The 25261-nt window shown below is 42.7% G+C and overlaps 1 protein-coding gene and 2 long non-coding RNA genes across 4 annotated transcripts in view; 2 read left to right on the forward strand and 1 right to left on the reverse strand.

The window, feature by feature from the left end:
- The window catches only part of mtmr14 (myotubularin related protein 14), a 34129-nt gene extending 32759 nt beyond the window's left edge, over nt 1-1370 (reverse strand). For both annotated transcript variants that reach the window (XM_084704106.1, XM_084704105.1), the window contains exons 1-2: nt 1231-1370; nt 733-881 (exon numbers count right to left, since the gene is read on the reverse strand). In XM_084704106.1, the coding sequence (XP_084560232.1) occupies nt 733-881; nt 1231-1365 (284 nt within the window). In that variant the 5' untranslated portion in view covers nt 1366-1370. The remainder of the gene's footprint in view (nt 1-732; nt 882-1230) is intronic.
- A 149-nt stretch (nt 1371-1519) lies between these two features.
- LOC146273497 (uncharacterized) lies at nt 1520-24632 on the forward strand. The gene is made up of 2 exons (XR_014766439.1): nt 1520-1605; nt 24233-24632. It is a non-coding gene; the product is annotated as an uncharacterized LOC146273497 (long non-coding RNA).
- LOC146273498 (uncharacterized) lies at nt 2586-13741 on the forward strand. The gene is made up of 2 exons (XR_014766440.1): nt 2586-4440; nt 13243-13741. It is a non-coding gene; the product is annotated as an uncharacterized LOC146273498 (long non-coding RNA).
- Nucleotides 24633-25261: the final 629 nt, after the last annotated feature.

Below are 25261 nucleotides of genomic sequence, written 5' to 3' on the forward strand. Positions count from 1 at the left end.
GTTCACACAGGGGGAAAACGAGGTGCGTGGAACGTGTGCGTAAATTGGGCCATTTTTATTTACGCCTGCCCGCGTGACAATGAGTCACAAACTCATGTCAAACTCACTCAATGTTTTTTTCTGCACAGAGAACACACAGTAGATGCAGAAGATAGACAATGAAAAAACACCTAAAAAAGTGCAAAGTAAGGCCCAAACTAAGTTTGCAACGTGTAGATGCATTTACTTTCGAACATTCCACTTTTATGTTAAAACTCAATCCATGTCCACGTGTGAACACTTTCAATTGCTGAACAACTACAGGAACATGAGTGTTTGTGGATAACCTAAGTTTGCCATATGTTTACACTATCATGTATATGAAAATGTTTGAGGCTGGTCTCCTCAGCTTAAACGTTTACATCAAGGCCAACAGAAGGAAAAACAAAAAAACTGTGCCAAATTAGTGTTTCAAGTCAAGACAGGTTTCCTGTGAAATTCTTGCTCATAAGTCAAAAGTCCTTACACTCAAGTTAAATCCTAAAAGGAGATAGTACTATGCCACATTTAAGTTCACTGGAGCTGTCCTCATATAATGATCACTGACACTTTAACCCTTCCATGTCAGAGACAAATAAGGCCTGCCTTCAAGTTCACTGAAACAAATGTGGGCTATATGCTATTTCCAATAAACAGTACTTTAATTAGTTACCAAGTGTACTGAACTTTGTAACTGCAGTAAACTCAGGGTACCTGTCTTTATTGGGTTCTGTGCATTCGTACTCCAGGAAGACTATCTGCCTGGGGTAATGTCCACACACTTCTCCATTGGTGTTGTGGATGACACTGTACTTGTAGTCTTGACCAAACAGCTCCAAGCAACGTTTCTCTATCAATTCCACCTGTGCAGAAAATAAACCAACATGTTTGCTTACAGTGTGTGTATAAATTAAGCTAAACCCACTTACAATAAAAACAAGAAAACCTATGTGTAGCTCCATTAAAATGGCACATACAGAACTGAATAGTTATATAATTTGTTACTTGACAGAGGTGCTTGGTTATTATGGCGGATAATGCGTGGACGTTAGAGGTTAGTGTTTAAGGACTAGTGTAGTGGGAAAGCTACATGGGAGGGGGGAGATGTTGTTGTTTACTTGGGGCGCGCATAAATACAAGTGACGTTTCAGGAGGCAATAACAAACATAGATAGAGCTCTAATTTATGTCTGTCGGAGATAATGTAACTTACCCGCGGGTTGACTTCTTTCGCTCTGTACTGCATCTTCGAAAACAAATCTATCAAATCCGCTATTTCTTCGCTCTTTCTGCCAGACAGCCCGGAGGCCATAAGGCTCTCGGACACGGAGGGGGATGTAGCCATCATCGCGCTGCGACCCACAATGGGTTGTATCCGAACTTGCCCTCCTTCAAACACCGCAGAACCTTGTCCTTGGGAACGGGAAGACCGACCAGGCCATCCCTTCCCAGCCAGTTTCTTCCTGACTGCCCGCTTGAGGGGGCCGGAGCCGGGTACTCTCCCCGAATTCAGGGCAAAGCCGGCGTGATACACTCTACACACTGTGTGATGTTAACTCGCCCCTGAGTTGACCTACCCTTTTAGCTGGTTAGTACAAACGAGTAATAGTACTAGTAGTGTGCCAGCTTGCTAGCTAGTTAGCTTATAGTGCTAAATATACGTGATCGGTATGGATTTCAAACACAAAATATCAATATATTAACAGAAACATTGCTAAAATAGTCATTCAGTTGTATACCTGGTAATCCTCTGTAACATAGCGTTTTCGTTTTGTACGGCTCCGCTTGTCAATAGAGGTGTTCACCAAAACCAAAATAGGAACTACGGGCACCAGACTCAGGATTTCTCGAGGACTCCTGGCCTAATCACGTTTCCTCAATGTTACGTCTTCATCCTCCCTCTGTTTCCTATGTAATAACAAAAAGGACGGAGGTATGAAAGTGAACAATTTCGTAGCTGTAGGACGTCGAATCAGTGTATGTTGTCATCCAAATCACACGACAGTCTACTGTTGCAATCCCTGAACTGTCTCAAGGAACAAGTGGTAAACAGGAAGTTTGCACTAACACGTGACTACCCTCGCTCCCTTACGTCTACAAACCGGTTCCAAAAATGACGTAATGCGGGCAATTAGTTAATTCACACAATTATCATCGATGTGCCACTTTTCAGAAAGCCAATTTTTCAATTAAACCTTCAAAATGCATTTTCTCCACCTTTTAGAATTAAATAGACAGATCGCTATATATTTTAAGAACACGTTGGCATACATTAGGCCTAATACTCCCAAATACGTTCTCAATATGCAGGGAGCCTAATGCAAACATGTAAAAATATAATAGATAGCCTAAATGGTTACACTTTACAATAATGGTGCATTAATGAGCGTTCAGGAATGCTTTAACTAATGCATGAATCATCAACGTTAATAGTAAGAAGGTACTTAAATAGGCTAGGCCTATGCATTGATGTTTAACACATCACTCATTAATTGAGTCACAATATGATTCACTTTTATTTAAATCCGCCATCATGGATTAATTCCTATCGATATTAAAACATGAACTAATACTGATTTAACTGTGTGAATTTACACTGTGAGTTATCCGTGTGAACTAATACCGTTAATTCATGTGTTAATTAGCCTAGGCCTATATCACAATGCCGGCATCCATGGATTTTTGTCTCCAGACATCTGCAACTGGACCGAGCGACTTTAAGACTAGGCTACCAGATGAATCGGGAACTATACGGGGTTTGAGCGGAACATGGAGAACAAGCGAACGGATACCGCCATTTCAGTAACGGCGGTCCCTCGTTCAGATTTTGGTGCTCTGATATTTGCGTGCAGCACTACTTCACTTAACCTCCTTCATCCGCTATATCTGAGTAGTCACTGTGCAACTGTTCCACGGAACTACCATAGTGTGGATGGTGTGTGGCCTGTCCAGCATCAATACTCATCAACCATCTCATACGGTACTTAATCATCATGTGCCTCACCAGGTAAAGTCATAACATAGCCTAATGATACATTAACACATAATTAACTAATTATTAATTAAAACAGATAGGCCTACTTATTGTTTTTTCAGATAGACAACATTTAGGCCTAAATAAACTCTATATGAGTTGGAATCCTGTATAAAGTCAAAATAAGCTTTTTGTGGAATTGATGACTGTTTGCAAAACTTTTTATTTCACTCGAACAACACATGCAAGGCCTCCCTTTCTAGACAATGAAGGCTGTGAGACAGAAATGTGAAAGATGCTTAACGCCTAGCCTATAAGCAGATTATTTCAAATGTCTGCAATACTCCAAACGTGCGCGCCATCATCAACAGCCCTTTCACCCTGAAAACGTGTGCGCGCGAAGGAGACAGGAGGGAAAGGGAGAGCGAAAGGGAGAGCGAGGAAAGACTAGCATACATCAAAAACTACAGCCATGGCCTTGGTATGTACAATGATAAAAGGTTAAAAGTAGGCTATATTCCTTAGTTTTAATTCTTCAAAGGAGACTTTCCTTTTTTGTTTTGGGTAGATTGGAATGCATTTTCTCGATTTCATTAGACCTCCGGTTCGTTGGTGGAAAATTCATCATCGGGTCTCATCAGCTCTTCCTTTCTCCTTTACAGCGCTTGGTGTAATGGGATTCAATACAGCTACATTATTAATAACACTCAGACGGTGGTGAAAAAATGCGCCTCATCCCGTCGTTTCTTGACCACTGTTTTTGGCGGTGCGAGCTTGGTCGAGTCTTTACGCACTGAGAGGGGAGAATTTTTCAATTTTTTTCTATCGCTATTGAATCACGCTTGGTTCTCCTTCAATTGCGAAGTAAGACTGAAAGGGGAGTGTTTGTGGCATATTTGTACAGTTTGCGAATGTAGGACTTTTTTCATCTATACAGACCACGGGGTCCTCAAACAAAAAGCGTTGTTGAGGGACTGCTTAAGACAGGGACAGATAGAGACACCGGGAATAGGCTCCCAGATAACGCCACAAGGTGTGGAAAAATGCTGCCCTCACAAGAAGCCTCCAAAATCTACCATGACAACTACATGCGGAACTCGCGAGCCATTGGTGTTCTATGGGCTATCTTCACCATATGTTTGGCGATTATAAACGTGGTGGTTTTCACTCAGCCCTATTGGATTGGGGACAGTATGAATACTCCTCACGCCGGCTACTTCGGCTTGTTCCATTATTGCGTGGGCTACGGGAACTCCAACCGGGAGCTCGCCTGCCAGGGAACCTTTGCCGAGTTCAGCTCCATTCCCTCTGGCGCGTTCAAAGCGGCCTCGTTCTTTGTGTTGCTGTCCATGGTGCTCATCTTGAGCTGCATCGGCTGCTTTGCGCTCTTTTTCTTCTGCAACACCGCCACTGTCTACAAGACCTGCGCTTGGATGCAGCTGCTATGCGGTAAGAGATTGGTTCTTGAGTTGCCATGCACCTCCACAAGGACGGCACAACTGGCATAACTGATTCATTCTACCCACTAACATGAAGGTCCATTGAATATTTATAAGTGTTTATATGTAGGACTGGTACGTGTGTGGGGGTGAATGTTTGTTGAGTGTGTGCCATCTCTAGTGTCCTATGTTGGGCAAAATGCATCTTTTACTACTTATCCCACGTGACATTACGATGAAACCAATTGAGTGTAATTGTTCAGGATTTTGTTAATTATCTTCATTCAGCAATAGGCCTAATGCAATTAATACTTTCTATTTTTGTGCCTACTGCTTGTCGGTTTTTCTGTATGATTCCATTCATTTTCAGAGCTTTTTAATTACTAACTATATAAGCCCATCTATTTGCCACACATGACACACAAAAATAATTTACATGACATTTTTCACTCGCAAATGGCATTAGTCAGATGAAGACCTTTACTCAAATGTTTTGCAGGACACTAGTATGAAAAGTTTGTTTATTTTCTGCAGTACTAGGCATAACATAGTCCACCAAAATCAAGATCCAAAAGAATGTCATTATTTTTGTTCCTTGCTCTCCTGCCTACATTACACTGTTGTATCAAAGCTTTTGTGATAGAAACAAAGGATGGCTTTCACTTGATGTGGTTCGTCATTTAAACAGTGGAATCCTCCTTGTCATTGAGAGCGTGCGCACAACAGGCGGGAGAACATATTGCCACAGCTCAGGCAGCCTACCTGTCTCACACAGGCTCAATCAATATAAGCGCTCTGAAAAGCGCTTTGTTGAAAACCAACAAATCCACTAGAAAGGGCACATGCTTAATGTGTTTAGCTACATCCAACTATTGTGCACACAGGTATTCACCCAAATCCTCTATTGATATAGTGGATCAATGAATGGCATTGTTACAGACAGTTTTGATTTGGAATTCACATCAGCTATCATAGAACAATATCAGAATGTTGTTCATGACATATATAGCTAAAATGTTTTTTTTTAAGATAGGCTTTTATCTCCTGATCAACCAAGAGCAAATGCATTATTTAGGCAGAAAGGTGTGCTTAACATGAGGAACTGAAGTGACATCTAACACTGCTTTCTTTTTTCTAACCCCCAATTTTCTCCGTTATACCACAATCCCCTTTATTCCCTGTTTTCAATGTGATGTTTCGCATGGTGCTAAGCGTATCTTTAGGTCTAGAAACGGGTGTGAAACTGCTGATGCTCTCTCTCTCACTCTCAAATAGGTTTCTCACTAAAATATGCCTCTACCCAAAACAACTAGTGCCATCACATACACAGTTTTCAATCTTGTCATTTGCTTTTAGACTGTTGTGAATGTGCATGTGCTCAGCTGCAAATTCGGTGATCTATAAAAAATTTACGTCATTGCTTGCTGACGGCTTGCTGGGTCAGTGCAAAATAGTGCATTGCAGACAAGTTCCCTGGAATATTGACTGTTGGATTCAAAAATTCCCCAAATCCCCCAGACAAGCAGTCTTTTACCCAATACCAATCTTCTCCAGTATTTGGGGAATGAGGACTTGTGAGCATTTACTCTGGCAGGTTAACAGAAATGACTAATTGCAAGAGGCCATATTGACCTGTTCCAAGGAGAAAGTGTCAACAAGATTTCTAATTGCCCTGTTTAAATGTATTTTTTCTCCCAAAACAATCCCATTGATCAGTTACAGAATGCAACATTGAGGATGAAGAAAAATGTGTTTGGCATCACATTTCATTTAACTGTATTTAAGGTGGCTGTAAGAAAATGTCAGATTTAATTTTGACTGAACCACTGCAAAAGTCAGGCAACAAGACAGCTGTACCTCTGCTTATGTAATGTAGGCCTAATGTACTAATTTAGCAAATTCTTATCTCACAGTGACTTACAGGGGATTAGAATCTGTGACCTGTAGAACTGAAGTCAAATGCTCTATATTTCGAGCTTTATGCATGTGGGCATCATCAAGATGAAACAGGGAAATGACTTCTAGAATTACATTTTGTGTGTTAGCATTGATATTTCCACCAGCAGAACTAAGGGCTACGGCCCAAAACCAGGAACAGTCCCTATTAGGAATTGACTTTATACTTTTGGTCATACATACACAGACAGACATATATCTCTATATCCTTTATCATGATAAAGTATCCCCTTTGTCATTCTCTCCGATAGTCCTCAAGCTTTTTTGACCAAGTCAACACAGGTCTCGGCTTCAAACGGAGAACAGCCTCAGGGAGCCAAGGGTTGAATAGGACGGCAGAAAGGACAGCTCTGAGTGCGCCCCACAGTTCATATTACATCAGACAAAGAATAGAGGGGGCTAAAACCACAGTAGAACACACTTGTCAACAGTTGCACTTAACTGTTTTAGCCCTGGGTCTGGAATCTGATACAGGCCGTGATGGGTAGCCAGTGGAGAGAGATGAGGAGCGGGGTAACATGTGGGCGTCTGGGTAGTTTGTAGACCAGGCGGGCCGCTGTGTTCTGAATCCTCTGAAGAAGGCGGGTTGCACATGCTGGGAGACCAGTGAGCAGCGTGTTGCAGTAGTCCAACTTGGAGAGGACAAGTGCTTGGACTAGCAGCTGGGTGGAGTGCTCAGACAGGTATCTCCTGATTTTCCGGATGTTGTAGAGGGTGAATCTACACGACCGGGAGACTGCAGCAATGTGGGCCGTGAGGGAGAGCTCGTCATCCATGGTGACCCCAAGGTTCCTGGCAGAGGATGAAGGGGTCACCGTCACAGATCTCAGGGGGATTGAGAGATCTTGGGAGATGGAGGGTTTAGCCTGGATGATGAGAAGTTCTGTTTTGGTGAGGTGGAGATGGAGATGGAGGTGGTGCTTGGTCATCAGATGGAGGTGGTGCTTGGTCATCCAGGTGGAGATTTCTGTGAGGCAGGCTTCAATCCTAGCTGAGATCCCCGGATCAGTCGGGGGGAACGACAGGTATAGCTGCGTGTCGTCAGCGTAGCAGTGGTAGGAGAAGCCATGGGAGGTGATGATTGGTCCAAGTGAGGTGGTGTACAGAGAGAAGAGGAGGGGTCCAAGGACGGAGCCCTGTGGGACACCAGTGGAGAGCTGGCGAGGGCCTGACAGTTTGCCTCCCCAGGAGACCTGGTAGGATATTCCCAACACGTAGGATGAGATCCACTGGAGTGCAGTGCCAGTGATGCCCATCTCAGAAAGTCTGGAGAGAAGGATCTGGTGGTTAACCGTATCAAACGCTGCAGAAAGGTCCAGCGGAATGATGACGGATGACCTGGAAGCCGCTCTGGCAGACTGGAGGGCAGTGGTGACTGAAATGAGGGCTGTCTCTGTGGAGTGGCCAGTCTTGAAGCCCGATTGGTTGGGGTCAAGAAAGTTGTTCTGAGAGAGAAAGTTTGACAGTTGCTTGCATCTTATTTGCAGATAGAGACTAAATGAAGGGTATGTATATGTGAATCAGGGTGCTGTCAAGCCTCTGCGGTGAAACAACTCATGCACTCATCTGGGCAGAACCTGAAAATCAGGTCCTGGTGGAAAGTTACTTAGCTTTAAGGTCTTGTTTGATGAGTCGTTTATGTATTCTTTCTTTCTTTCTGTGTGACTTTCAATTTTTCTTTTTAGCTAACAGTTAGCTCCACCCGAGTGCTGCTCCCAAGTTCATATTATCCAAGCTTCTGAGAAAGCATTGTATTTTACATTTGACAACAGAGCAACATAAAATTGTCAATAATTCTGCCTCGCTCCTATCTCACCCTTTTTTCAAATCAATGTAAACGTTTTAACATTTTTTATTTGATTTTCTCAGTATCCTTTAAAGAAGAGATCCTTTTAACATTGTGAAGCACCATGTTGATAACAACAAAATAATGGATGAATGAATGATGGATTCAAGGTCTTTGCTTCCTCATGCCATGCCAATAAAGAATCCCTTCATACCCTGCACATCTGGTTCTTTATACACAGCACCATGATGAATTTGAAAATCCTGAAAAAATCTTAATATAGGACTGAAATTGACATTTGTACATTCACTATCTCTGAAACAAACAGTAACCTTTCTTCAAAAGCTAGAGAGCTTTAGAAATTTCACTTCTCATTATCTGCTCCCTCCGGAGCCAGCCCTAGGAGGGGAACCATAGTTTAATTATGTTCTCATGGCTAGTCTGTGTGGTTCAAAGACGAAAGAAAAGAAAGTGAGTGTGTGTATTTGCAATATTTCCATTCTTGAACGTAATTTCGAGTAGTTCCAGAACGCATGTGAACAGGGTCTGGAAAGGCTAAAATGCCATGAAAGATTGAGATAAAGAACAAGAAAGGTAGAATAATTAAACAGTAGAAAGATTGGCTGTAAAAGGAGACTATCCTTGCTGCTGTGTGTGAGTGTATCCTTCTAACTCATGTCTGTGGGGACCCTTGCTAATGCAGAGCTAATCTTCAGTCAGAGGGGGAGCATGCCTGGGGTTTCACATCGACGCGGCCCACTCCGCCAATTCATAATCTGCAGCTCTTCCCTCAGAGGTTAAGCTTCCACCAATTATTCAACACTCCATGCATCCATGCAGACCACATTATCGCCGGCAGACCAACCCCAACTCAGCTCTCATGCACTTACTCACGCACTCGCTTGCACATTCTACACCTCACAGGGTTAGGTAGAAGGGGAGAGAGGAGTAGGACAGAGAGGATGGTAAGGGTTCAAGAGAGAAGGTTATGGGAAGATGGATGAAAGTAGAATAAATATGTGATGAGGAGAAAGGTAGAAAGAAAGAGGGAATGGGAGAGGGGTAAGGACTGGGATGGATTGAATGAGATGGAAAAAGGGAGGATAAGGCAAAGCAGCCCAAATAATGGAATTTAGTCTTTGAATTGATTTGCTGTGTTTCTGATGCAAGGAAGTGTAAATGGTTTGATGTCAGATAAAGTACATTTACAATGGTTTTGACTGATTGAGTAAGGATTCCCATGAATTAAGTACAAGTGCAATAAGGGATGGCAAAGGATCGGATTTGGTCATGAATAGGTTAAGAACTGTTTGGTAGGGGGTAAGCTCGACTCAACCCTCGGAAGTGTGGGTCTGTGTGTTCTATTGTACAACAAAGAGATGCTAATTGTGTGCACTTGTATAGGGGTACACAATATGCGTGTGTGCACGTCGAGTCAGGACGAGAGGAACCATCTGATAGGTTTGGATCCAGGTCAAATTCCCGGAGATGACAGTTTAACCAGCTCTGTGATTCCAATGCCATGCTGAGGCCTCTCCCTACCCTCCACAGGCCAGCCCGCCGGCCAGCCAGATACCAGCCCGGTTTAGGACAAAAGAGGGACATCTGCTGCACACCGGTGCCCGGCACCTAAAACCCTTGCCCAAGGAGAAACAGCGGAAAAGGGAAGGGAGAGATGTGAGACAGAGAGAGGGAAGAGGAAGAGTGATTGAAGGAGGAAGAGGAAAGAGACAAATGGGGTAAAGAGCGAGGGAAAAGATAGGGAAGGAGACAGGGTTGAGATGAGGGATTGGATGGAAATCAAGATGTTAGAGAATCAAAGGTAGAAGACTGAGAGGAGGAAAGTACATTTGATATTTTTAGACTTTATGAAGTTTGAAGTTCACCATCTGATGAAGCCGTAAGATGCATTAAAGGGGCAATTGACTGTTTTTGGGGGGTATTTCACACTGTTCCTTAAGGTCTCCAAATAGGGTATGTAACATTGGTTGGGTTGAAAATGGCCCGGGTGCTGTTCTATGCCCACTGACAGATCCTCTGAAATGTTCCTGGGAAAAAACACTAGCTTTTATCCTTTTATGGTATGCGCATTAATATTTAGATGAGCTGCGCGCTGATTGGTTGGTTTTCAACGAGTGAAGCTGGGGAGCAAAAACGTAACACAGCCAACAGCAGCACTCGCTGAAACACCGAAGTTGGAGACTTGAAATAAAAACGTGCAAATAAATCTTTTGTGTCTACACAACACTGTTTTCAACAGATAGACTATATATCATTTAAAATGATAACATTACTTGTTTCCACTTCTGTTGTTGAAGCAAACTGGATTGACTTGGGTGGGTAGAACGTTAGGCTACAGCTTAGCAACCAAACCATATCCTGATTCTACTCGGCTTCAGTTAGCTAGCTAGCTCTAGATATCTTGCTGAAAAATAACATGACAAAGATCTGGACAAACATGCATTGTGAATTGTAGATTTACATTACACAGGTTATTTATTTGAATGAAACACAGTCAGGAACATGAATCAATGTTAGCCCCATTGCCAATAAACTAGGCTAAATTATCACACATTTTACCTATGCTCTTGCGTTAGCAAGCTAAACTTGTTTACATGCCTACAGCCTAGGTGTTACTAGTTACTAGCAATGCTACCGTATCCTGTGTCAAGCACCTGCCTTTCTCCAGTTCTTTCAAATAGATTATCTATACAGGCGTTAGCAATAAGCCAAACTGCTGTTCGTTTTCTGGCTATTTTTCAAAAGCTTCCCTTCTAATGCCGACTACAGCTAGTCTAGCATCATTTGATGTGTGTAGAAACTTATTTAGCATTCTACCTGGTATGCTATATTATACAGGAAACATTAGCATTGCTAATAACTGTAAGCACAACATCATACTGTCCTTATAGGCGGTTGCAAAGAGCATACGGTCGGAACAGCACCTCTTTCCAGGTTCAGCTTCCTCGCAAATCCTGCTTGCAATTGTCCAAGGTTGTCAAAACTGTCTTGGGTGAAATGTTCAGAGCAAATGAATGATTGAGTGTCGAACTTCGCCGGGATCTTCTCATAAGACAACAGCAGCCATGCCTGTTGAATGTTTGGCTCCTTGGGAAGACTGTGAGTGTTAGCCTTCCCTGTACAGCCTGGAACACAGCATTTACGACCGTGGTCCATTTTCAATATCCTTGTTATAATTCAAAACGTTATTCTTTGTAATTCCTTAAGTAGCTTACACAGAGCAGCGCGCAGCTAAACTAGTATCGGAGATAGACGCTACCTTGGGCTGGTCTGGATGTAAATTCTGGGGCGTGACAAAGATACAGACCAGAGCCAATGAGAGGGCGATCACCGGTCCTACGTAGGACCGGTAGCTTTGTTGAAAAGCTAGCGTTTTACAGCCAAATCTTTTCTTTTTGAGATTTGAATAGGAAATAGGTTTCAATGGACTTTGATATTCACGGTATGTTCATTTTACCCACCGAACTGTCGTTATTCAACTATGACAAGGTAACATCGGTTTTGCAGTCAATTGCCCCTTTAAGTAATGCTGGAAACATAAAACAATCCAAAATGGACCATTTGGATAGCTAAACCAGCCCAACTAATTTCCATGGCAATTACATTAAACTCAAATTACATTAAAGACTGGAATTAAAAACATCCCTCCAATTTTTCCTGTTACGGAAAACACTTCACTAACAACCCTGAAAGGTTAGGCAACACAAGCACAAACACACATGCATTCACACACTCAAATGGAGGTTCTCTTTCTTCCTCCTATCCGTCTCCATCAATTAGAGAGGGGGAGAGTGAGAGAGAATAAGAGAGAGACACACAAACACACACAGAGACTTCAGGGAACTGTATAGTTATTTGTGTCTAATTAGCATGCATCTGAAAAAATGCACACCAATCTTTCAGGATTCTTTTTCTTTCACAGTCTCTCTTGCTATTTTCTCTTCTTTTTCCATCATTATTCTGCTTTGGCCACAAACTTCTAAGCATAACTTGGCCTAGTTAAAGTTAAAGGGAGTGGGTTTTGGCTTGGGATGACTTCTGTTGAAATAGGAATTTAAGGGGAAATTGTTATTGATTTGAACATAGATTTGTCTTAATTGACGAGCATGTGTAAAATCTATATGGACTCAACATGATATTTTATGTACATTTGGGGAACCATACAGTTCTGTCCATTTGGCTGACTGACCACCTAAATGTGGGAGGACTCCAGATCCATAGTTGTTTAAGTCTCTGACATGCAGTGGGAAATATACCTCTTTATTCCAGCTGCAGAACATTTTGAACAATGTTATTACAGTATTTTTATTTCCAGAGTTGGAAATGGTTTCTGTACATGTCAATTTGTGTGTGTATCGAGATGAGTGCTTACATATTTATCAACAGACTCCTTCCCTTACAGAATGTTGGCATGCCTTTTAATTGTCAGCTGGTGTTCTGAGGGGCCCATAGAACTTGAGAGACTCAAACATGTTAGCGAAAATCTATCGTTAACATCAATTGGCATAGTGGTGTGGTTTTCAAATCCCAAATGTGAGTTCGAGAATTACTTTCGTCAAATAAAATCAATATTACATTTATTTGTATTGATTTGAGGTACAGTATTAATAGAGGTGGGCCCCTCTGGTTAAGTGTCATCTAGTGCAACGGTTCAGCCTCAAAACTGAGTGAAATAAAACTTTTCTTAAACACAGAGATAGGGTCAGCCTCCCTGATTGAAACAAGACTTACGTTTCATCGGAGAGGAGCTCTTCATGAAAAAGCCCTGCCCTTTTCTTACCCATTGTTTCCTTCTTGTTCATGTTGGTAACCCCCAACTTGCTAGTGTCTTGTGATTGTAGTGCCCTTATGGTGAAAGGGTGCAAAGAGGTCTGAGAAATAGGGCAGTGTTAATCCATGGAGTGATTTGTACATTAAGAGTAAGACTTATAAATTGGTTATGGCTTGGATTGGAAGCAAGCATAGTAGTAATCTTGCTGCAGTTGAGCCAGAAACAGAATATTACAATGGTCCAGTTGGGATGTGACAAATGCATGTATTTGTTTTCAGCATCATCCTATAGAGGGTTTTCACGGCGCGTCATCAGACCGGAAGTCGCCATATTGGAGGCACTCTGCATCACAACAAAGCACAGGCACTGAAGTATATACCGAACGTCGTCAAGGAAAATGGTTAATTATTGCCGTGTTTCAGGTTGGACAGAACATAGTGTGATCCGAATTTAACAGTGGAGCGCTTTTGTGAGCATCACAGTGGACAAATTGTGATCTGTCAGATAGATACCTTTGGAATGCTCCTTTCGGAGATCCCTAGATGATTATTAATACACTTGAGGACAATTTTATCATCATCAACAGTGTCAAATGCTGCACTCCAATAGGACAACCAAGACAGAGATGGAGTCTCTGTCTACTTCTGTTCACAATCTGTAAAAAACTGAGAAATGATCTTGCCGACAATGTACCCTTTTGACTGGACCGTGTTACAAATGTATCAAACTCTGTGTAAATGAATCAATAAATGTATGCATACGGAGAAAAACTGAAAATCTGTAGGCCTACGCAATGTTTTTCTCAGATGTATGAACACTCCGTACGCGACCGATACCACACGTTTAATGTCCTCCAAAAGAGGTAAAGTATAGCGCACCGATTGTATAGTCACATTTGGCATAACTAATTTGGGGCCCAAATTCTTCTTTCTGGCTAAATAGGCTAAAACAAGATAATTGGTATAATTTGTACATAGCCTATACAATTTACTCCCATTGTAGATCAAGTAAAACTGTTATTTGTTATGCATGCACTTTTCTCTCCGCCTTTCGGTCACTGTGTCGCCATATCACATCTTCAACTCATGCCTCAAGAACACTTCACGTGTGTTTTCATAAACATGGACATAAACATGTTACTGAACAAAGTTCAAACGCCACACCACCATCGATAACAAAACAAAGAATAAGACTCCACAACAAAGTCTGAGACAGCTCAGCTTATATAGCCATCCTAATGAGTTTACCACATAACAGGTGCCTCTTAATATTCCGGTGACGCAGATCGGCGCTCAGACGCTGTGCAATCCGTGACATTACATTTGCACAGCTCTGTCACAGAGGGCTTCACTTATGGCCATACAACATTGGGAAAAGCAATTCAGTGAGGAATCCCACTCCTCCAGAGACCGCCAATGGTTGGTTAAACACAGATATCTAGAGTTCCGAATCAGTGCTCAGTAATGCAGCATTGGAACAAGATCAATGAGAGCTTGGTGGTTAACCCCATTCATCCTTTTGAGCCCCTCCTCCAGTTGCTGGGTGAAATGGAATGCTGCGGACATGACGAATTCAATTTCTCTGCATGAATTCTTGAAACAAGTCACTAGTAAAGGTTGTTGCATTGTCAGAAACAAATGAGCCTGGCAGACCATGGGATGCAAATTGTCTTTCAATGGTTGTTGTTGCTATATTTTTGCACATGACGTGAGCCTCCAGCCACTTGACCAAGGGCGGTCCAGCCACTCCCACAGATGTGGTGGTATGGGTGGTCGTTTCTGGTTGTTCTGTTACACAGAACAGGCTTTCACTTTGTTGTGACTTATGCCCTGATCCATGTTAGGCCATTTGATGTAAGATCTGGCTGAAATTGTCCGGGAAACCCCTGGGTGAGCCTCATGAATCTCATCCAAGATTTGTGGACGACTCTGGGCTGAAACAACAACTATGGACCCCCAGAGAAGGCAGCCATCTTGACCATCAGTTTAATGTTTACAGTCACACCTCACCCTCATGATAGAAGGCCAACCCTGCACTAGGTATCTTTTCACGTTGGCCAGGAAAGGATCTCTGTCTATTTTTGCAGCTTGATCTGATTAGCAGGTACTGGCGAGTTTGACGATATCTCCATCAAGAAAATGGTCTCAGGCAGCATCGAGGTTGTGGAGAACATCACTGTAAGTGGGAGATGGCTAAGGGAGCCTTTGCTTGCATTGTCCTTTCCCGCTCTGTACATGATGGTGTACCGGTAGGCTGACAGTGTAAGGGCCCAGCAATGTATCCTAGCTAAAGTCATGGGAGGAATGTGTCTTGATTAATTAAAAAGACTCAGCCGTGATTAGTGGTCAGTTCAAATGGTAAAATTACAACCATAGACATACTGATGAAACAGTTTTACAGCAAAGGCTAAGACTAGATCTTCCTTGTTTAACTAAAAAGAGTCTTAACCTTATCAGCACTCATCAGCATGCATGAAGCAAAACCACACATGGGACAGTTTTGGGGTTTTGTAGCTTCCTAGATTGTCCTTCATCCTCCATAGCAGTGGTTCTCAATCCTGGTCCTCGGGACTCCCTGCCCTGCATGTTTTAGACGTTTCCCTCCTCAAACACACCTGATTCAAATTAATGGGTCGTTATCAGCCCCATGTATTTGAATAAGGTGTGTTGGAGCAGGGAAAAACATGCAGGGCAAGGGGTCCCGAGGACCAAGATTGAGAACCCCTGCTCCATAGGACACAGATGCTCTGTGCTTGCATAATCAGTGTGACTTCCCCCAGCAACCAACCAACTGTAGGCCATACTTATTAATGCCATAGACTAATCTGTCAAGGAACATGTTCTCCAACACAGTCCCAGACTCACAATGTTCAGCTAGTTGAGCCAATTCAGCTGCAACGATAGCAACAGACTGACCTGCTTTCCAAAAATGGCAGTTTAACATTCTACAAAGGCATCGGATTGTTGGGTCTGAACAAAGTATCCAAAGGAAAGTTCCCCTGGCTTCCAGAGGAGTAACCAAATTCCTCATGAACTTGTAGATTTTAACCCCACACACACTCAAAAGATTAGGGTGCTGTTTAGTTTAATCAGAAATTTCATTTACAGATAAAAGGTTATTAAGCCTTTCCACATATTCCTTCCAGTCAATTCAACTCAACTTTATTTCGCCATGTATACAATACTAGGAATTTCATTTGGTATTCTCCATGCAGGCTATAACATCTCAAATAGAACAACAAGACAAAACAGAAAAACAATACAAGGACAGATAGTACCAGTGTGAGCAAAAATAGAGTGGAGGTAGTGCAACAATAGTAATGTTAAATAATGTTAAATAAAGTGCCATAAAGTTCATGTGTCAGAGCTATTTAGGAGGGTTATTGCTCGGGGGAAAAAACTGTTGAGGTGACGTGATGTTTTGGTCATGATGGCCGTGTATCGCCGTCCAGAGGGGAGACGGTTAAAGAGACTGCTGGCAGGATGTGAGGGGTCTACTATGATCTTTATTGCTTTCCTGAGGGATCTGGAGCTGTGAAGGTCCTTGATGGAGGGAAGGGGGCAGCCAATGATGCGCTCTGCTTCCCGTACAACTCTTTGGAGCCTGGCCTTAGAGCGGGCAGAGGCAGAGTCATACCAGACCGAGTGAGAGGATGTAAGCACACTCTCAATGATAGCCCTGTAAAACTGCACCATGATGGGGGGGCTGACCTGTAGTCCTCTCAGCTGCCGGAGGAAGAACAGGCGCTGCTGACCTTTCTTCACTAATTGAGTGATGTTATTGTCCCATTTTAGTGTGTTGGTGATGGTTGTGCCAAGGAACTTAAAATGCCCTACTACGGTGACAGATGAGTTGTTGATGACAAGTGGAGGATGTGTCGGAACCTTTTTACGGAAGTCCACAATCACCTCCACTGTCTTGTTGACATTGAGATCAAGGTTGTTGACTCCACACCAGGATACTAGACGGCCGACCTCCCTCTGGTAGGCAGACTCATTGTTGTTGCTGATGAGACCTATCATGGTGGTGTCGTCTGCATACTTGCTGGTCTTGACAGACGGGTCACCAGAGGAGCAGTCGTTGGTGTACAGGGAGAACAGAATGGGGGACAGCACACATCCCTGGGGGGCACCGGTGTTAACTGTACGGGGCTGTGACAAATGCGGGCCCAGCCTGACATACTGTCTCCTGTTGGTGAGAAAATCTGTAATCCATAAGCAGGTGAGGGGGTGGATGTTCAGATGGGTCAGTTTGCTATGGAGGAGGTTGGGAATGATGGTGTTAAAGGCAAAGCTATAATCCACAAACAGGACCCTTGCAAAGGTGTTCCGATTATCCAGGTGTTGTAGAATATAGTGAAGGGCTACGTTGATTGCATCGTCTAAAAAGCGGTTAGGTCTGTATGCAAATTGGAGGGGGTCCATGAGGTGGTCAGTGGATGCTTTGAGATAGGAGAGGACTAAGGGTTCAAATACCTTCATGACTACAGAGGTGAGGGCGACCGGTCTGTAAACATTCAGGCAGGTGATCTTGGGCTTTTTTTGCACTGGAATGATGACAGCAGATTTGAAGCATACAAGAACACGGCATAAATTAAGAAACTAATTAAAAATGTCCGTAAACACTGCAGCCAGCTCGCTGGCACAGTGCTTGAGGGTAGCAGGTGACACCATGTCCGGCCCACACACTTTCCTGGTGTTCTGACCTTTGAAGAGCCTCCGAACCTCATGCTCAGTGATTACCAGTGGAGCAGGTTAGGTGGTGGCAGGGAGAGGGGAGGCGGCGGGGATGGACCCACGCGGTGCTTCAAACCTTGTGCAGAACACATTGAACTGGTCTGGTAGATTTGGGTCGTTAGAGGTAGGGGGTAGGGATGGGGATCGATACCCAGTTCTCTAAGGACCCGGTTCCAAATTTCTCAAAACCCGAAGATAAATAGGTCCTAGCTTATCGATACCGCTATCGAGACTAGGTAGGCTAATATAATGTCACTTGTCTCGATAAGTCATGTCATTTAAATCAAATCACTGGTGCACAAACATACATCGATTCATGGGCGTATCTAGCCCTATTTTATATGTTTGAAGATAATTTCTTGTAAGGGGGGGGGGGGGGTACTACTGCAATGAATAAGCACCTCAATGTGTGCATCAGCTAAAGGTAAAAGGCATTCGTCTTCGAGAAGCAACGGTGCCAACCAGCTGCCGGACAATCCTCCTCCTCCACCCAAGGTATGCATGGTGAGCTCAGTCAGCGCACCCCAACTTTGTAGCAAGTATCCATCGTTGACAATAATAAGCCTCAATAATAAGAGCCAGGGCTCTACAGTGCAACTATTTCACTTGCATATGCCCCTAAAATTTGATGCAAACCGGATTTTTTTTTAAGCAGGTCTGTGGGCTCTTGTTAAACAATAACAGAGACAGAACAAAGTAGGGATGAGATAAGGATGGTTTGGGTTTGGTTTGCTGGTCATTTAGCTCAGGTGCCTTTTTTTGAAACATGTTGAACTTTTCATAAAGTCTTGATGGCAACAATGATGGCTTGTCACTTTCTGTCAAACAAGCAATCACAGTCATTATACTAGTCATCCAGGTTGTGGATAGTACATCTGTAGTGGACAATTGATTTAGCCTGATCCATTGTGCCAATATGTGCTCCTTTTATCCAGCCTCCTCCTGAGAGCAACACATTCCCCTTGTTCTATTTGACATCTGTTTTACTTAAGTTATACTTATAAATGTTGTTCAGTAATCTTGTTTACATAAAGTGTGGCGTGGGTTGTGTGGGTGCTGCTATATGTTTAACATTTGCCAAATTAATTCATTTAGATGGTGGTTGGCTCTAGCTCACCCTAGAAAAGTATCGATAGATGTATTGATAAAGACTCGCATGGTTAAGCAGTCTCGAAAATGGTATCAATATCGATAAAAATTTAAGAACCCCATCCCTAGTGTGGGATTTTTGTAGCCCGTGGCAGATTGTAGGCCCTTCCAGACAACACTGATGTTTGTATCCCCGACCTGTTGTTCAATTCTAGCCTTGTACACCCCTTTAGCATGCTGGATGGCTTTGCTGAGGGCATATAAGGCTTTAATGCACGTGTCCTTGTCTCCGCTCTTGTGGGCCGCCTCCTCTCTCCTCAGTAGCTTCACCTCCTTATTGAACTACGGTTTGTTATTTCCATATGCAGAGTTCCTCACAAAAGTAGACGTAAGATGAGTATGTGTCTGCATACTCATCAATGTTATTGCATGCCAGCCTAATAGCTGCCCAGTCTGCAATGTCAAAACAGGCTTGTAGTGATTCAGTTGCATTGGGTGTTTGTTTCTGGACAGACCTCTTAATCGGGTTTTGTTTCTAGAGTAGGGACTGGTATGTGGGGATGAATTTAATCACAGCATGATTGCTATCGCCTAGTGGAGCACACGCGCAATTTGCCTCTTTGATGGTAAAATAGCACTGATCAAGAGCCCGTTCTCCCCTTGTGGCGCAGCGAACCAGTTGATGGTATTTTGGAAGTTCAGATCTCAGATCAGTGTGGTTAAAGTCACCCATGACAAATAAAGTGGAGTTAGGGAACTTGTTATCCACCTCCGTGATCTGATCAGCTAAAAGTTGCTGTGCAGTGTCAGCGTGCGCCTGAGGCTGGACGTAGACACACGCAAAGATAACTTGGATGATATTTCTCTAGGTGAGTAGAAGGGTTTGCAGTGTATCACCGATAATTCCAGGTCAGGGGAGCATAATTCAGCGATGACTGTTAAATCGCTGCACCACTCGTTACTCACATAAAAGCTGAGTGATCTCACATTAGCTAGTACTAATCCAGGTAAAGGTGCACGGAAACCTTTCTTCTTCAATTGCCCCACGCTCTGCTGCAGGGTAGTAGACTCCATGGGTGAGCTCTTGTGCGTTTGTTTTGGATACGGTCCGTAGAGTTTCTAAGGATATCCAAATGAAAACCCTGAAGATCAGGGTGGCGATAGGAGATAAAGTTGCTCTGATGTTTAGTAGTTCAGTTCGTGTGTACGGGATTCTCACAGTGTCCTCGGATTCCTCCAAAAACTAATTGAGTCTCACACATTGCCATTGTTTTGTCAACTATTTTGACAAACAAACCTTTTATCAGTGTATTTTAATTGCTGCAGAATCACTTAGTCTGCATTTAAAACGCAAACAAGCTAACTAGCCAACTCTATCTCGCAAGGTAGTGCACTGTCCAGCACCTGCTAATCAAGTTTAATTCTCGTCACAAAATAATGTGGTGACATGGTCCGCTCCTGACAAGGAGTGTACCATACGTGTTTTAATAAATCTCTCTATGAAAATGTCTAAAATAAATGACACAAACAAACAAATGAACAAGGCACCTGAGGCCTGTTCCATAAAGCAAGTTTACCGAATAAGCCAGACTTATGTCAGTTATTCGGACTCATTTCTAGTTCATCGGTTCCATAAAGCTAGCTCACTTGGTCGAACTCTAACTACTAGTTACTATGGCAACTTAGGCTGCAAAACTAGTCTGGTCCGGGGAAGGCTAACCCTATGTTCACACTGCTGTGACGCGAATTGCTTGCCATCGCTCGCCTTCCCACAGTTCAACACGCTCGGGGGCGTATCAAACAGATTAATGTAGAATTGTAGTTCTCTTAAGTCCACTGTTGTAGGCCTAGTTGTAAAGGCCAAGTGTGCAGACTTGGGTTTACTTACTCGCAACATTGAACAAAATACAACACTTTTTAATAGACATTCACGTTGACATGTGTAAAAAACGTTTAATTATATTACTCAAAGTCTCTGCTAATCTGTCGATACGATAGTGAGTTCCAGCCGGGCTAACCAGCGAGTTACCACAGAACGAAGTTACGTAATGTGACTAGATTGAATTTGAAAGTACAAGCACCAACAACTTTGGCAACCTTACGCCATGCATCATTTTTTTTAAACTAACAATCTCTGTACGAATAGCTGTGTAGGCTGTCATACAGGACTGGGTAAGCAGCCACACAAACGATTAGTTTCACCTCCACCTTGAAACCTACAATTTTTACCATGGTTGCTACGTTACGATAAACAAGAAAACACTCCGTATGGTCATCGCTAGCAAAATTCGCTCCTCATTTGTAGCCTGATGTTGTCATACTCATAATTCTAGTCAGAATATGAGTCTGAAAACTCTCCATTGGGCTTTGAGTACAGAGCGTGTTTCAACCGAACTCGTAAAACAAAGGCCTCTTCGCTCAATTGGATAGACCTACAACCAATCAGAGCAACGTACTATGTTGTTCGTTGAAAACGAATTCAACCCAAGGGCTCTTTCGTGACGTTGTTGATAACGTTACTGTTGATCATCTGTCCATCATCGTATAAAGCCCGCTCTGGCAATTTCATTGGTCCGTCCCAATTCTGGGTTTTCTGTAGTTGTCCCCAATACAAGACCCTCCAGACCCAACTTCCCGAACAATTTTTTTTGTGGGCGGGAGAAGTTGGGCTGGCAACCAGGCTACCTCATTTGCATAAAGTTGAGAAAATCTCAACTCTGTCGTGTCGCTACCCACAATGCACAACACAAGCGATTCGCCTGGCTCCATAGAAATCAGACATAGGCCTATCTCAATCGAATTTATCCAAGTATAATTATCATAGCTATATAGTTGTTAACAGTAGTCTGCAATTGCAAAACAAACCTAAATCTATAACCCTCCATTTTCCCGACACAATCTTCTTCTGGTTCTTCTTCTTCCAGTAGCTGAAAAAGTCCTGGACCCGATTTTTTTGTGTTGCACAGCATTTTCACTCCTTGTCCCGCACATCGCATATTGAAAATGCTGTGCGATACAGCGCAAAGAGGGACAGGTGGTTAGCCTACTTGACACATGCGCGAGCTTGGCGAGACGCACAAGGCCCACCCTTGGTCTTTAGCTCCTGTTTCATTTCGTTCCAATCGCAGCTCGCTGTTACGAATATAAATTATTTTTAGGCGGCCATTGTTGTTTTCAACTGGAATCGCCTGATAGCCGTGTTGGAGGCAGCCACGTTCGGTAAGTCCTATTTTTACACATTTTAAGCTAGAATCAATGATTGGGTTCGTTAAAACACACAGCTCTTGAATTATGGTGAAGGTTTGAGCACTTTGAGATCTTTAGATCATGAGTTTGAAGTGACGGAAAACCAAACTTGAAAAGTAGCTAGCTTTTTCCCTCTACTGTAGTGAATCATTTAGCAGGGCTCGACATTGACTTTTTGAGGCACTTGTCCTTTGGACAAGTACATTAACGTTTCACTTGTCCAGACACAAAAGTCACTTGTCCGGGTAAAGATTTATAATTGTCTTTATTTTCTAAATGGTGTTGACGTTTTTAGTTTGCTAGCGTCGGCAGTGGTGTACTTAGCAAGCTTTAGCAGCATTTGTATCGGTTGTATGTAGTTAAATATCAGCTAATTTTAACTGTAAAGTAGGCTATACGCAAGTGGTGATTTTAGAGCCTTTTTTAGGGGTGCTCAAGCACACCTAAAAAAATAAATAAATAAAATATATATATATATATATATATCATTTGATGCTGGTAGTTCATGAAGAAAGGGACATAGTTTTTTCATTCATTCAATATTTTTCATAATAATACATAAATATATTAATTGTTATCAAGTGAAATTAGGGATTTATAATAGCAAGGGGGTTTAGCACTTTTGCAAGGCACTGTATTCATGTCACATTCTAATTGGGGGCTGAGTACCCCTAGAGGTCTGATCCTAGAATCGCCCCTGCTCAGACGCTCTCACACCAAACCTTGTACTTCTCACGCTGAGAAGGCAACGCCAACCAAGTAGTCCTGCTAACGTTGTAAACAGTAATGGACGAGGTGCAGGCCCACGGAGTGAAGCAACATAGACATGCGAACACCCGTGAAAGCTCATCTCGCGGCCATTTCTCTTATTTTAGATACAGTATAAGTTTAGATAGCTTGCAAATACAGAGGATAGCCTACCGAAGTAGAGTTAGCCAATGTCGTAGCGATGCTAGCTAACGTTAGTTAAAAAGTCTTTGTAATAAGCCTATGCACCTGGGACACCGCATAGGCTTAAGCCTAGTTTATACTTATGTCGCCGACATTTTTGAAATGGTCGCAGACGAAGAAAAAAAAGTGTTGCTGAAGCTGCTGCATTTATACTTTGGCAAACACGGTTTACTATGGTTACATTGTTTACGCTTTGTAGCCTAGGTGATCGTTTGGAGAAAAATGGCTGTAGCTAATTTTGACAGGCATTATAAAGGTGTGGATATGTTCTAACTTGCTCTGCCAATCTCTCCTCTTTTCCTTCCATCTTAAACAGCTGTTGAGCGTTCACTGAAAATTCAAAACAATGCAGTCAACGACGCGTGCCGTCTATCTAGCCAATCACACTTGCGCGACACTGTGACGACATCAGCGCCAGTAGAAATTTCTCCTGGTAGGCGACACTTTCAAGCAACGGTTAAAAGTGTCGACCGTGACGCCATTTCTGTCGGCGACCTTTTCAAAAGTGTCTGCGACCTAAGTATAAATTGGGCTTTAGGCGGCAGTCATGTTTTGGTTGCGTCATGTTCATAAGTTCACCATTTTACAGTTCGGTCGACATCAAAAATGTCAGGAGGGCAGCCTTTAGGAGATTTGGGAATTGTGCTTTTAGCTAGTTGCTCCGACAATTTTTGTGCTTTGTGGAAAACTTGCAAGTGGAGGGTGACTGCGTCCCGGAGTTAAATTGTTTTGACGTTAGCTTCAGAGTCAGACTCGGCTCGCTCACTGGCAGTGTGTAAACACGTTTGTATTTCACTCAATTCTACTCCAAACACGTCAGGGAGGACTGTTGTTGCCTGCTGAAGATATAGTATATAGGATATATATATATAGGATTTTCAAGGCAAGCCTGTTTCATTTGTCAATTGTCTGAGAAAGCGACCTACCTTAGCCAGACAAATTTCACTTTGGTCAGCTTATTTAAATGTCAGTCAGAATCACTGTTTACAGGCAAAGGTCGAGCTGGTCTTTAGTCAGATGTGTATATTGACCAGTTTAGAGCTAAATACACTTACCAGAGCCTGGAATCGAACCAAACGTTTTGAGAGACTTTGCATGGCCGGGTCTCCATAAGGTCAACACATTTGGATCCAAGTTCAAGTAATGCCACTGCATTTCACATTACAAAACTGTAGTTTATGTCAAGTGTAGATGTAAAAAGCTTAATTTTTCACAACTGACATGGATCCTTTCTTCACTTTTATAGGTCTGCAGGGGCATGCAGAGGCCTGCTCAACAGAGTCAACCAGAGGATGCTGAACGCCCTGAACTTGCTGGACAACCCCCCCCCCCCATTCTAGCTGGACAGCTTCATCCAGCTGGCCTGCCCTGACTGACTGGCCCTGCTTGCCCCTGCCTGCCAGGCCTCCAGAGACAGTCACCCCACATACACAGTAGCTCTGCAGACTGCTTTTTTGAGGACATTGATGAAAAAGGACAAACCAGCATTTTTTACTTTGATGAAAGTCTAAATATTTAATCTTTTCCATGTCCCAGCATGCCAAGCTGCTGACTTTTAGCGTCTTAAGTAATGAAACCAGTTCAAGTGATAGACCTTTGACCTAAATCCAACGATTATTCATCTGAATAAACACCACTCAAGAGAAGGACTGCTTCTTGGATGATTTGTGCTCCACAGCAGTTCATCTCACACATTTGCCTTTGTTTCCATGGGATTCATGGAATTGCTAGTTTCTGCTCCACATTTGTGTTATAAAAAATATATATATTTAGGACCGCAATTACATTTGTGTTATCCTTTTGCACTACACATATTTAGTCAATGTTCTAAAACTCAACCGATTGTTGTCATTTTACCATACTGTTCATATTGAATAGACATCAGTGTTTGAGAAGATTACTGTATATTTCCACTTGATTTGTATTTCCATTGTAAATTTGGTCTCTAATTTCATTTTGAAGTGGTATTAAAAAGTCTTACAAAGTCTTCAAATTAACTTGTTTACACCTGTAGACACCCTGTGAAGCCCCCACTCCAGAGACAGTTGGTGTCAGAGAGGTGCAGACATTAAGTTAAACATAGTTATGCCTTAAGAGTGAGACTTAATGTGTAAATGGATGTTGAAACTCAGTTCTCTGAGTTGGTGCATGTCCGTTTAGGCAAAGGTAACCTTTTAAACCTCTAGGTCAGTGTTTCTCAAACTTTTTCAGACCAAGGACCACTTGGCCAATAAATAAAAACTTGCGGACCATTTAACTAAATAGTAGGCTATAT

Source organism: Hypomesus nipponensis, chromosome 9 (genome assembly GCF_054491055.1).
Source record: "Hypomesus nipponensis isolate SF chromosome 9, ASM5449105v1, whole genome shotgun sequence".
Taxonomy (NCBI): domain Eukaryota; kingdom Metazoa; phylum Chordata; class Actinopteri; order Osmeriformes; family Osmeridae; genus Hypomesus; species Hypomesus nipponensis.